The sequence below is a fragment of the Bidens hawaiensis genome, unplaced genomic scaffold (genome assembly GCF_021521415.1).
Source record: "Bidens hawaiensis isolate Kalapana, Puna unplaced genomic scaffold, B.hawaiensis_p1.1 tig00033212_1, whole genome shotgun sequence".
NCBI lineage: Eukaryota > Viridiplantae > Streptophyta > Magnoliopsida > Asterales > Asteraceae > Bidens > Bidens hawaiensis.
The window spans coordinates 180,765-193,960 of record NW_027495690.1 but is presented as its reverse complement, the minus strand read 5'-3'; the positions used below and the strand labels follow the sequence as shown (position 1 = coordinate 193,960).

The window sequence follows — 13,196 nt, the reverse complement described above, 5'->3', positions numbered from 1 at the left end:
TAAAATTTTTCAAAAAAAAAAAAGAATTACATATATGTTCAAAAAAATTATGTATTCATGTTAAGACCCAATTACCCAATTCATTAAGCTCATTTTTATTTAAAGAAAGATAAAAATAAAAAGTTTCCACGACCAAATCATAACCCAATAAAACCAATTTGAAAATCTATCAATCTGTTTAAACTCACTAAAAAAATCCTTTTAGTTCAAAATTTTTTAACAAACCTCAGAGACGGTCATGGGTGTCACGTAGTATTATTTCACGTGTTTTAAATCTTTTTGAGCATAGGGCTACTAGTGATTGAAGGTTTTGTTTTGGTGTCGGCCAATAAAGCTAAGTCAAATATTGGGAGAGGTGTAACCAAGTAGTAGATACGTTTACTCTACAAACAGAACATTTCATATAAACTTATTCCAACTTCACTCTTATTCAAGATTCTTTATCCAACACTTGGTCACTACTCACCACAAAAAATTTGGCTAGAGCCTCAACATTGCTAGAGTCGTGATTTCAATAAACAAGATTGTGGTGGGCCTCACCCTTTTAAATAAAACCAATATATTTCATTTTATTTTAGTAACATTTCCAAAACACGCGGGTGAGAGGACAGACCGAATACTGAATAATATAGACATGAGAAATTAAAAAATAGACGGTTTGGCTTTGTTTTTTGCGAACCGAGTCTTATGGTATAATTGTTATACATATTTAACGAATAATCGCAATAGTCACAAGTGTCACTATAACCAAAGTTTTATATATTTTGTTTTACAAGTTGTGTATTTATAAAAAGATATTTAATTTTCTCATTTATAAATGATATATTACTCATCATACTATTTAACCTAACCAATATTTTTCTTTTGGTCAACTTAAAATGAGTTGAAATTGACCGGCATTATGAACCAACGCTTAATCAAATTAAGCGAACCATCTTACCCAAAAACTAAAACCAAGCCGATTGTTTATAAAAAATTAAAACCACACGCATTAGTTTCTACTCGAAACCGAACTGACCAATAGCTTAAAGCATAATTAATGAGTAATTATAATTACCATGAACCCAAGTAAAATATAATCAACATTTCTTCAATTACAAGACTTCACCATCTTCACCTTCAATTCTAAGTAATCTAAAGTGGAATCAAACCAAGATAACTCAAGAATATAGATTGTTTCAATCCAAATCATAGCAATTAATGTACCTTGACAAGTAATAAGCAGAAAAATGAGTACAAAATAGTGAAAACTCAAAAGACTATGAATATCAAACAATGTGTGTTTTTTTTTGGTGTTTGTGTGTGTATGTGTATGGCTACTTATGTTGTTGGTTAAGCACCAAACTACATCAATTATGCAAAGAATTAATGAAATCTATACACTCGTGAGATGATCTTTTTAACTTGTTGAAAGCAACCCAAGTAGTGTTGTTGGTTCATGGTTAGTAGCATTAGCATCCATCCAATGCATCATCATATCCTCTTCCATTGTATCAGGAAGCATGTTGAGATCAATAAACCCTCGCACTTCACGAACCGGCTCCTTCACCTTTTGTTGGTTCAATTTAGCCTCAGCAATCATGTGTGATCTCTTGTGACCTCCCAAAGCCTGCCCGCTAGCGAAAACTTTGAAGCAAATTGGACATTCATGTAACTTTGTTGTTGGTTGATTATTATCGAAAAGAGACTTGTTTTCGATCGTGTTGTCGTGACTGTCGTCGTCTTCAGGCTTCGAATCTAGACCTTCCTTTAGTTTCTTGTGACTTGCTTTATGCCCACCTAGTGCTTTATATGAGTGGAAGCTTTTGTTACAAGTCATACACTCAAACTTTCTCTTGTTTGACTCATCAAATTCATCATTTTTGGTCACAATTGGTTCAAGATCATCAACAATAATATGGGATTTAGCAACTTTTTTACCTTCAACTTTAGTCAAACTTACAAAAGCAGATGAATTACAATTACCCCATTTACCCTCATCTCTAGAAAGCATCATCAAACACATAGCAATCTCATATTCTTGATCTTGTTCAATTTCAGACACACTAGTTGAACCATGATTATTATTGTTATTATTATTATTATTATTATTATTATTATTATTATTATTATTATTGTTACCATTCATGGAGATTGAAGATGAAGCTGAAGTAATAGTGGTAGTGGTAGTAACAGTAGTAGAAGTAACTGTAAACCTTTTCATTCTCTTGCTTCTTGATCTCGATTTCTTGATTCGACTCGATTTAGCACCCGAGTTTTCGTTGTCCGAATGACTAGTCCAAGAATCTTGAATCATGTTCTTTTTGTGGTGTTTGTTTGACACTTTTTCAGAATGGCATTTCATGTGCCCAAACAAGGCCTTCCAAGATTGAAAACCTTTACCGCATTCTTTACAAAGCTTATCAAGAACCACCAAACAATTATCATTATTATTATTATTATCATTCTCAACTTCACTTGCATCTTTGACTTTTGGAGTCTTTTTTGGATCTTTCCTTAATTCATACCCTAAATCATTTGAATCCAATCCCTCATTGTTAACTGATGAAAGCTTCTTCATTTGCTTCATCTTCCTCTTCTTCTTCTTCAAATTCTTATCATCATCATGATCATGATTATTATTATTATTATGAGACTTCATGTGACCAGCTAAAGATCTACCAGATGGGAAGCTTTGATGATGAAAAACTGAATCTTGATCAGTTTCTTGGATCAAATTCAACATCTTTTAGATCAATTGAAGTCAAACCAACCCAAAAACAGAGGATGTGTATCAAGAAACAGAGTATTCAAGATCAAACTGAAACAATTAACAAAAACCCAGATCAAGAAACAATCTTTAACCCAAAATCAACAATCTTTAACCAAAAAGAAACAAACCCATATCAAATTTCTTTAAAAGATTCAAGATTTAAAACAAAAACATCAAGAAACCAACTTTCTCTCTCTAGAACAGAGTGTTTCTCTCTCTAGAAAGAAGCTATATTTGGAATTGGATGTGAAGAAGATGAAGAAACCCATGCATGGAAGCAAGGATAGATAAAAAGACAAGGCAGTACGTGTACCCAACTGAGAATCCTACGCCGGTATGACATCCAACGGCTCAGATTGATCCACATTTGATCATCCCTATGGCTGTGGAAGCAAACCAACTGTCCCTTAACTATTCTTTACTTTGTCTTGCTGCTTCTACTCCTTGCCACTTATTCTTCTTTTTTTGTGTACCTCAATTGTCTATATCCAAACTGTTGTACAAATGTTATGGCATAAGGTACAAGTGTTTGTAGCATTAGCATTATGGCTTTAGGTACAAGTATTCTTGCTCTATGGGAAAAATAACTATATAAAATGTTTGGTAAAAGTTATTATTTATATCATTTAGTGAAGATTTAAGTTTGATCCTTATTTGTGTCACTTTTGGGTGGATTTTGACAATAACTTATTTGAGTTGGATGTTTGAAGTTATTATTATGAATCTCGAGCTCACCAGGGTTTTTGTCTCACATGCGTTACATTAGAGGGTTATGCTATTGTGGCGGCACAACGACTGTCAAGTAACAGCTGACGGTATGGTTTCCCGAGGGAACGCCCAAGTCAAACTCTGAAGTTAACGTGAGACTGGTTAAGATAACATAGTTTGATCAGAATGGACAACGAGGATCTTTAAATTAAAGAGTGCAATGGCCTAAACATAAAAAGGAAAATCATCATTCTAAAAAATATCTAGGCTAGGCGTTTAGCCTAATGTTACATGGTGATGTAATAGACTGATATGTGTCTCTTTTCTTTAGAGGTCATGAGTTCAAACCCGTAATTCTACGTTTCGATGGATTTTGGAGTAAATTTTTTAGTGAAGAAGAAAATCTAGCTCAATAGTTGAAGTTATTTTAAAAGCAAATAAATGTATTTATTTAATTAAAAGTGTGGTAAAGAAGGGCAAGTTGGACATTTGAGCAAGGGGCCCACCTTGAAGTAGTTCTAGGAATCCACCAGCCTGCACACTTTGAAAGCTCAAAAGCTTTATGAGCTAACTAAATATTATTATTCATTAAAGTTTAATATTGTTTATGTTACAAATTTTTATTAAGCAAATGGTATAGAATAATGTGAAATTACAGATTTTTAGGAGTTGAAGTATGAGCCAATCATAAAAAGTATAAAGGGAAATAAATAAAGTAAAAAGGGAGGAAATAAAACATCATCATAGTCAATAATATGTTGGATGGTTGGCGTTGTTTGCTAGTGAAGATATAGAACACAAAACAAAAGGGTAATAAAACATAACAGTTAACACATCATGAAAAATGCTTAATAAAGCACAATACAGTAAATGTACACCAAGTTGGTTGGCCCCAAATGAACTAAATTTAGGTGGGATATTGCCACACGATACCATCAACGTCAATATAATACAATACGATATATTCTATGCTCGGTTTAATATATTTTTTTTAAAATATGTGTCTAGAGAATCCATGGTCTTGTTATACTCCGAGTATGGTTCCACTCCATTGGTGTCTCGATAACCCATGTGGAATCTGTTATACAACGCTTGCTCGAGTATCGAAGTCGAAACATTACTAACATAAGTGTAACTAATACTATTACGTACTCTATGTCATAATCTTTCCAAGCAAAACTCTCACCTTTCTCTTAAGTATATATACAAAGGAAAATCCAATAATAACAATAAAATTAATTCCAATATTAATGTATCACGGTTCAAGGGTTAAAACAATGACGATTATCAATGGGCTTTGGGTTTGTGGTATTGATGCCTCTATCCTAAGGGACGAGGGTTCAGTTCTCGTAATGGAGTGTTATCTCAAGAGCATTACAATTTAATTAATAGCATGTATCGGTTACTAAAAGACATTCAAGAGTGTTTGAATAAGAAGGTGTTTGACGAAGATTGAAAACTGCAATAATTATGAAATATATGAGAATAAATATCGATAAGGTAACTATACTACAACAAATATTAGAAGGATAGAAACTTTATCTTAGTCATTGTTTTAGTTATTTAACAACTATAAGAGCATCCTACCTATCCTACCACGATATTTGGTTAATTTGTTGATAGACTTTAACAACAAATATTTTTAAACTTAAATATTAGTGCTATCGTGTTATCATATACTATTTTAGAACATTATTTTAGTTATTTAACAACTATAAGAGCATTCTCATTTGGTCTCTATCCTCATATCTCTAAAATGTTGAGAGAGAAAAAAAGTAAAAGAAACGTCATATTAACTCCATATTATAATTCTCATCCTTACCGTAAGCATAAAATCCGAGGAAAAGTTGCAAGTTCCCGATGGAATCACTATGTATCTTCTATATTTTGGGGAATGAGATACAAGATATTTATATAAAATAAAAGAAAATTTCACAAAATGATGACGTACTTTTAGTACAATTATATAGACGATAAAAAAACTAATGATGAATAAACTCGTGTGATGGTTTACACAAATATAACTTGTGTTAGTTATCAAAATCACATTCCATATCCTAAATATTGATTAAGATCAAACAATTTCAATCGTTACTGATTTTCAACAGTAAGCGTTTACTCAACATATGTTATTTTATTTATCAATTTACCATTTGTTTGATCGTTTCGTTTGTTGATTGCTAAATCTTCCCCGTAATTATTATTAATTTACATATACACACGACTAAGTCATTACGATTTTTAACCTAAAATTTTATGTAAATTTTAAATTAAAATAATACGAATTAAAAGGAAATGACAGGTTGAATTACACAAGTTGGGTGTGACATTATCAAGATGAGACATCAATTCACAACCCTACATGGTCTAAACAAATATTTAAGTAACGTTTACGAAGTTTCAATATAATTTTATGTAACTTCATAGACCAACTTTTGTTCTAATTGAAAGAGTCTAATCTAAAGTTCAATTTAGATACTTCTTTTTTTCTAACTTTGAAGTTTCTATCGAAAACAATTTTTAACAGCGTTTGAAAATACCACCAAAATATCAAAACCGAGTTAGCCTTTCCCAGACGGGATCTCAAATTCTCAACTAGGGCTGTCACTTTTACCCGAATCCCAAACCGAAAAAACTCGTACCCGAACCCGAACTAACAGGACTTGAAGAACCCGAACCCGAGAAAAAACTAACCCGAGCCCGAACCAAAGTAATTAGGGTTGCTTCTTGGGTTTGATCTATAAGATTTGGGTCAACCCGAAAAACTCGAATAAACTTTTAGTTTGTAATCAAATCTATTTTTATGTATACTAGGCTATGTCTTAGCCACTAAAGTTATCAGAATCCGTAATAGACTGTAGTCATTCTAGCTCTTATGGATCAATTTCTTATTTAATTTATGGTTTCTGTTTATTACTAATAGCAACCCAAAATCGAACAACCAAATCATGCCCGATTGAATACGATTATGATTCGAGTTAGTTTTACTCTTCTTTTGAATTATTTTATCAAGTTAGGTTAGTTTATTATTTGATTATAAGCAAAGAAGAATATGTTGTTTAATTTTATCATTGTAGTTTTTTTTTTAAATTGGTTTTATGTGTTTTTTTTCTTGGATACCTGATTAACCCAACTCGAAAAAACCTGAACCCGCAAAACCCGTGAGAGATTTGGGTTGGGTTTCGGATCAAGATTTAAACTTTGAAACACGAAGAACCTGACCCGAAAAACCCGAAACCCGAAAAACGAACCCGAAGAACACCCCTGTTCTCAACCGTTCATACTTGTTTTAAGATTTAACAACCTAGACCTGACTTACCCACGAACACCATCAAGAATGAAACCCATCAAATCAAGTTTCGAGTCCATAAGATCTCAAATCTTAACCATCACTTTCATGTCATTAGACTAGAATACCAACTGTAATTATATATAATTTAAAATCGAACAATTCAAATTACTTGCGAGCTGTATTTTTATTTTATTGGCTTATTACTATGTGTACTACTTACCAAAAATGATGTGACGCGGTGGCCGGACGGCAGACTCCAGCCGGCTTCCCTCATTGCTCCGGCCGGAATGCTAGTGTCGTATTAGCAACAATAGTTGATATGGAACTTATTATAAATCTACATTTTAAAGTTGGTAGCATCAGCAGGCTCCTATTTTTTTGGATTTATATATCGTTACCTTGTTGTAAACAAATGAATTTATACCCTTTTAAGTCGTACAAGGAAAATGCCATGTTGTGCAAAAACAAATAATTATTTAGTAGGTGTACTTTGAGTAAATGGTTGGTATCATCTTCGTATAAGTGTTTGAATCGACGTTTTTCGCCTTATCATATGTATTTTAAATTGATTGAAATTTATACATGTGATATAAATTTTGTAAATATTTTAGTAAAGTCATTTAAGTTATATTTGTTTTTGAAGCCAATCAAGAAAAAATGAACTACATATGAATCCTACATTCCTGCTTACTATTAATGATTATTTTTAAAATTCTAAAATCTATTTGAAGTGAAAGGTGATAGTTAAAAGAAATTCACTAAATAATAATAATAAAATTTTATAATTAATCAATTTATGTCAAAGTAAAAGAAAAATAGTCACTGACTAAATAATAGCCAAGATTATATGTTCAATTGAAGTTATTTCAACTAAAATATTTTTAACATGGATAAAATTATTTTTACATAATATTAAGTGACTTTAAAGAAACAAAGAAAGAATCAAGTGAAAAGCTTTTGAAACTTGATTGATATTGCCATATTACATGATTTTTTCTCAATTTTAAAAGATTAACATTTATAAAAAAAAATCACAAATTTTGGAACAACTAACAAGGGTTGGATGACTTTAGATTAAAAAAAATTGAAAAACTTTTTACCATTGAAATAGTTTTATTATATTAAAATACTACATAATATGTATTTGAAGGATTAGTATAAAGTATAGTGTTACCATCGAAATAGTTTTATGGTTTTTATATTATTTTAGTGTAAAACATATGATGTCTATAATAAAAAATAAAAAATGAAGATTGATATAGAAACCTTGACATTGAAGTCGAAGATGGCCCAGTGACAGTGTATGGTTCTCCATTCATACACACATGTACTTCAGGCATAAAGACCAGACATACAAATCAAGAATGCTATGATGCTAGCTTTATTTTGACTCATCAACCAGCAGCTTAGGGTACATATATTTATGCATCAACTACAACCCAATGGCCCAGGTCTAGGTAGTTTCTTTTTGACTTATATAATCTTGTTAGGTACAAGTAGTCATGCACGAAGTACAAACTTATCAACTTTAAAACCAGTTCCATGGCTCGTGTAAGCCTTAAAAGTTAAACCCAACGTTTTCATAACCGGATAAGATAATTGGTTATTCTGTTCGGATTTGAAAATTTTATAACCTTATCCGAAATTCGATACGATCTGAATTTGGGATATTCTATCTGATCTGAATCTATGAGAATTCAATTCAGATTTCGGATAAAATTCGAATAATCCGAAATTAACCAAATAACAAATTTTTTTTTCTAATTTTTTGTCTTAGAATCACAATAAACATACAAAACCGAAAAGTACAATTTAGTCTTGAATACAAATATAAATAACATGCAAAACCGGTAATATACCACTTAAAGCATGTTTTTATTTCGAATAAACGGATATTCGAATAATCCAAATAATTTGAACTTTAAAATTCATATTCGAATCCGATCCGAATTCGAATTAGTTATTCGAATATTCAGATCAGTTTATTTAAGTGTCGGATTTGGATTTCTTAAACACCTCTAATGAAGGGTACAAACTACAAAGTACAAACCAAGGGTATCTTTAGTTAGGCCAGGCACATAATGGGTGTAATTAAAGTATTAATAAATGTTGGTTTTCAAAAGTCCCATAGCTGTCCAAACTTGTCTCGTGGATGGTTACCATGATATATAATAGCTTGATCTAACAGCTAAGTTCAAATCTATCAAACCTAATAGAAATTAGTTTATAATTTTATCTTAAGTCTTTTGCAAAAGGAGATTGTATATTTATTCTTATAGTTACATGTGACACGATTAAAAAATATAGTCTAATAAATCTATGAAGTCCATAAGGTGTTGGTGCATAATATGACAAAAGTTAACATCAAAGAGCTTTAGAAAAATCTTTCTGTTCCAAATTTATAAGATAATTCATCTGATATCATACTTTTTATACAATTTGTCGCTATGAAATCATACAATTTCTATCCCATAAAGTTGCATGTTATTATTTAGGGGTGTGCGTGATGCGGTTTTTGGTTAAAACCGAAAATCAAAACTTTGGTTTTTAGAGTATTTGAAACCGTTTGATTTTGGTTTTTTCGGTTTTTGTCATTTGATCTTGAAAATTTTAAGTCAAAAGAAAGTTTTCAAAAAATAATTAATTTAGGTATAAATAATTTTGTTAATTGTAAAATAATAGGCTATTAAACATTTTACCAAAAATATTTGTGTTACATGTTTATTAAATTCTCATAAATTACTTAATATAAAATATAAAATAACAAAAATATAGGAACCTGGTTCAGTTCGGTTTTTTCGGTTTTTATTATATGCAAACCCAAAACCAAAACCAAAACCGAATCGTTAGTTCGGATTTTACGAAAACATAAAACCAAACCGTCGGTTTTTGTTTCGGTATTTTCGATTCCAGATTAGTTTCTTCGGTTCTTTGCACACCCTTATTATTATTTGTGATCAATATGTTGGTAAACAAAGACAATGATATAGATAGATAGCAAGAGGAACACAAAATGTGTATTAATTTGTTACAAAAAAAAATGTTTACAACAATTCTTAGTCAATCAACAACCTTTTCTCCTAATATTAATTTTGCTCCATTACTTACTAATTTTTCCGGTCCAGCCCTTGATAATTACAAAAAAACATATCACAAAAGATTTGCAAAAGGATAAGTGAACCTGTTAACTAAGTATACCCCTTTAAGTGAATAAATTCTAATACTAACCAGGGGTAATTCTGTAATTGTACAATAAAAAATTGAGCATGCTTACTAACTACTACCAATGCTAATTTGAGCTTTTGTTATCATCTGTGGTTTCAAAATCCCAAGATTCAACACCAAATACCTCCTCAATCATCGAGCCTGTAGGCAAAAACTCGGTTTTAGTTCCCGCAGACGAGAAGTACCCGACGTCCCACACTCGTGCGTCCAGGGATTCAAATGTAAATTCATGGTTTACCCATGATTTGTTGGCTTTAATATTACACGGCGTGCCAACAGTATCAGACGACGTGCATGAATCATATAAAAAATCATGACCTCCATCTCCGCTTTCATCAACAATGGTTTTCTCCAACGTCGAGTCAAAACTGCAACTTTTATGTAACTTACTGGACTGAGAATCCTTGTGATCGTTTTCAGTATCGTCATCAATATCATAACCATGTGGTTCATCGTCATCACTGTCGGCGTTCACTGGATCAACTCTGTTCTGCTCTCGTCTTCTGCGCAGCATGAAGACGTTGAAATAATAACTAACAATCTCTTGACAGTTGCGCGAAGGGAACTCGGCTGCAAGATAGTTCCAAAAGTTTCTACCTGATGTCACAGGGTTCGAAAACACAACTTCTTGAAACAACTGCTCATCGTCTTCGGTCCATTTCTCAGAAACCACCTCACCCATATCATTAAAACCTAAATCGACAAACGATTTAAGTCCAATTCTTGCCACTAGATTCTCCCTTGCTTCTTTAATATGTCGTTCAACGCATTCCGTAGACCCCATATTTAAACAGTCACATTCGGTTCTTCCTTCTGCAACGGTTTCATTGTCATGTATGATTTCATTATCAGGCATTCGGATGGCCGAAGACCCTAAAAATTTAACCTCATCTCCGTCAAATCCGTGCCATTCGGGTATGTCAGCTTGATATTCGGGTCCAACTGAGACTTGTTTCATCGGAGGATGTTCTAAAAGGTAAGAATAGGCGTGAGAACTCGTAGGAGGTACCGCTTCTGACAAGGCGTCTTCTTCAGTAACCGTGCTGCTGGCCCATGATGAGGTGGAAAGGCGGCCCCGATGAGTACAATCAGTGAACTTGTCACTTAAAAATCCATTTTCAACTTCGATATTTGGTTTAAAGAAGTAGCCCACATCTTTAACTATCATAGTAACAAATACTCTCAGTAAATTTACACAATTTTTAAGATATAGTAAATACTGGTGCCTATAGCAAAACATAAATATGCAGCAATATATTTCGTTGTATAACAATAAGGTTAAATAATTACAACTGTCTGCAAACCATAAACATTTAAAAACGAAACCTTTCCACCACACACCTGACTGTATCTGCGCATCGTCCTTAGTAAACCGCAAACAAGGAACCACATCACAATTATGTTCCAACTTCAAGTGTTTGGGAGAAACATCATATTCCTCTTCACATAACTGTCGTTTCTGCACCATTATTTCTCTGCAACGACGGCATTCAAAAACGTTATTTTTGAAAAACCATGGAACCCGAAACGGTCAACCGAATTCCATTCCAGCTGACAAAAATACAACTAACAACATAGCTTGAGTTAAAAGTTTCCACACATTACTTTAAACAATCAAACATATGGCATAATAATGAAAAAATATTTTCAAAAATAAGAACAAATAAATAGCACATTTTAGGTAAAATGGGAGTGTGGGACTCATCAGCAATTCAAGAAAGTTAATAGCTTTAAAATGGTATAAGGTGTAAACATAATTAATAACCTGGCAAAAAAGAATCTTGAACCACATGTGTGAAGTCAAACCACATAATAAATAAAATAAATTCACTTAAATTTCTGAAAAAGTAAAATAAAATAACTTAATTTTTTTAAAAATAAAATTAATTCCAAGATTCTAATTTGATCAGTAAAGAATCATGTAAATAATTAACAAAAATAAAAAATTCTTTTGAGTTAAGAATTTTATACCTTCAAGTCAGCAGAACCCTAATTTGACCCGGTCAAAATAAATCAAATATTTAGGGCAAAATTCTGAAACCCTAATCCCCAATTTCAAAGAATTCAAGAATCGTATATACAAATTAAAAATAAAACCAATCAATTAAACAAAGATTCAAGACTCAATTCATAAACCCTAGATCGACAACAAAATCCCCAAATTTATTCCAGATCTGACGAATCAAGGCAAAAACAAAACAATCCGGAACAGAAAACCAACTATTTGATACGAAAGGATGACAGATCTAAAATATCTGGTGACAAATCGACGAAAAACAAAACCCTAACCTAGAAATCGATTCGCTCAACGGCAGGTTACGAAAAACAGCTCGATCGATAGACGAAGAAGTGAATCGGAAGGATCCGGAGTCAATTCGGGAGTTCAGAGTGAATCGAAATCGAATTTGGGAATTAGGGTTTTAAAAGAGAGATTTAAAAATAATTGGGGATCGCACGAGAAAGGTAAAGTTGTGGTCGGCGAATTTTGTAACCTGTTGTTTGAATATAAAATGTGAAATTACGGAAAAGGGTATGCGGTGAGTTGTATTTACTTGACACGGTGCTTTGTTATTGCAACTCGTCTGGAGGATGTTTTGGGTATTTTGTCCAAAACACGATTAATACACGTTGAACATAGGGTTCAATAGTCATATGGCGACTCAATTGTTCACATAGTGATTATAAAAAATATTTAAATTATATCAAATGAAAATAAAATGTGTTCTAATTTATCGATGTAATTCACGATTCTAATAAAATTATTACTCTAACGATTTATTAGTTAAATTGATATTTGATTCTAATAAAATTATTACTCTAACGATTTATTAGTTAAATTGATATTTGTAGTAATTGTAAGTTTAGTTATGACCTAATCGACAATAGAAAAATACGTTGACCGATTAGATATTAACTAAACGAAAATGACATGAAATTGTCAATTCATGTCTCATTCATCTACTGGTTAATTGGTTTATTTATATGACCTGTTGAATTAGCAAATTCGACAATTAGTCAATCATTAAAAAAGTAGGACAGTGATATAATAAGTTAAAAAGATGTTTTACTAATGTGTAGAATTAAAATCTTTCCATGCATAAAGTACAAAATATTGCAACTAGTACAAAATATTGCAATTAAAGTCTTCAAATAATCACAAGTTTCTACAAAACGGCGGCAGAGTAAAAAATCGATCATCTTCTTCAAAGCGTAAAACTT

The 13,196-nt window shown here is 31.9% G+C and overlaps 2 protein-coding genes across 3 annotated transcripts; both read right to left on the bottom strand.

The window, feature by feature from the left end:
* Nucleotides 1-1,062: 1,062 nt before the first annotated feature.
* On the bottom strand, nucleotides 1,063-3,287 carry LOC143584638 (uncharacterized). Its single transcript, XM_077066649.1, has one exon. The coding sequence runs from the start codon at nucleotides 2,723-2,725 to the stop codon at nucleotides 1,400-1,402; it is 1,326 nt and encodes a 441-aa protein (XP_076922764.1). The 5' UTR covers nucleotides 2,726-3,287; the 3' UTR covers nucleotides 1,063-1,399.
* A 6,667-nt stretch (nucleotides 3,288-9,954) lies between these two features.
* LOC143584618 (uncharacterized) lies at nucleotides 9,955-12,526 on the bottom strand. Of its 2 annotated transcripts, none has more exons than XM_077066633.1 (3): nucleotides 12,267-12,526; nucleotides 11,319-11,452; nucleotides 9,955-11,138 (listed from the first exon to the last, which is right to left on the bottom strand). In XM_077066633.1, the coding sequence occupies exons 2-3, from the start codon at nucleotides 11,443-11,445 to the stop codon at nucleotides 10,042-10,044; spliced, it is 1,224 nt and encodes a 407-aa protein (XP_076922748.1). In that variant the 5' UTR covers nucleotides 11,446-11,452; nucleotides 12,267-12,526; the 3' UTR covers nucleotides 9,955-10,041. The 2 variants fall into 2 exon arrangements, with proteins under 2 accessions (XP_076922748.1, XP_076922747.1); XM_077066632.1 differs by having other exon boundaries at nucleotides 11,949-12,522.
* Between the last annotated feature and the right edge of the window lie 670 nt (nucleotides 12,527-13,196).

Bases quoted from the DNA above. Each gene is read 5' to 3' on its own strand.
- LOC143584638 (XM_077066649.1), bottom strand. From the start codon at position 2,725: ATGTTGAATTTGATCCAAGAAACTGATCAAGATTCAGTTTTTCATCAT.
- LOC143584618 (XM_077066633.1), bottom strand. From the start codon at position 11,445: ATGGTGCAGAAACGACAGTTATGTGAAGAGGAATATGATGTTTCTCCC. The intron at 11,139-11,318 runs GTGTGTGGTGGA...TTACTATGATAG, and splicing joins CGATGCGCAGATACAGTCAG to TTAAAGATGTGGGCTACTTC.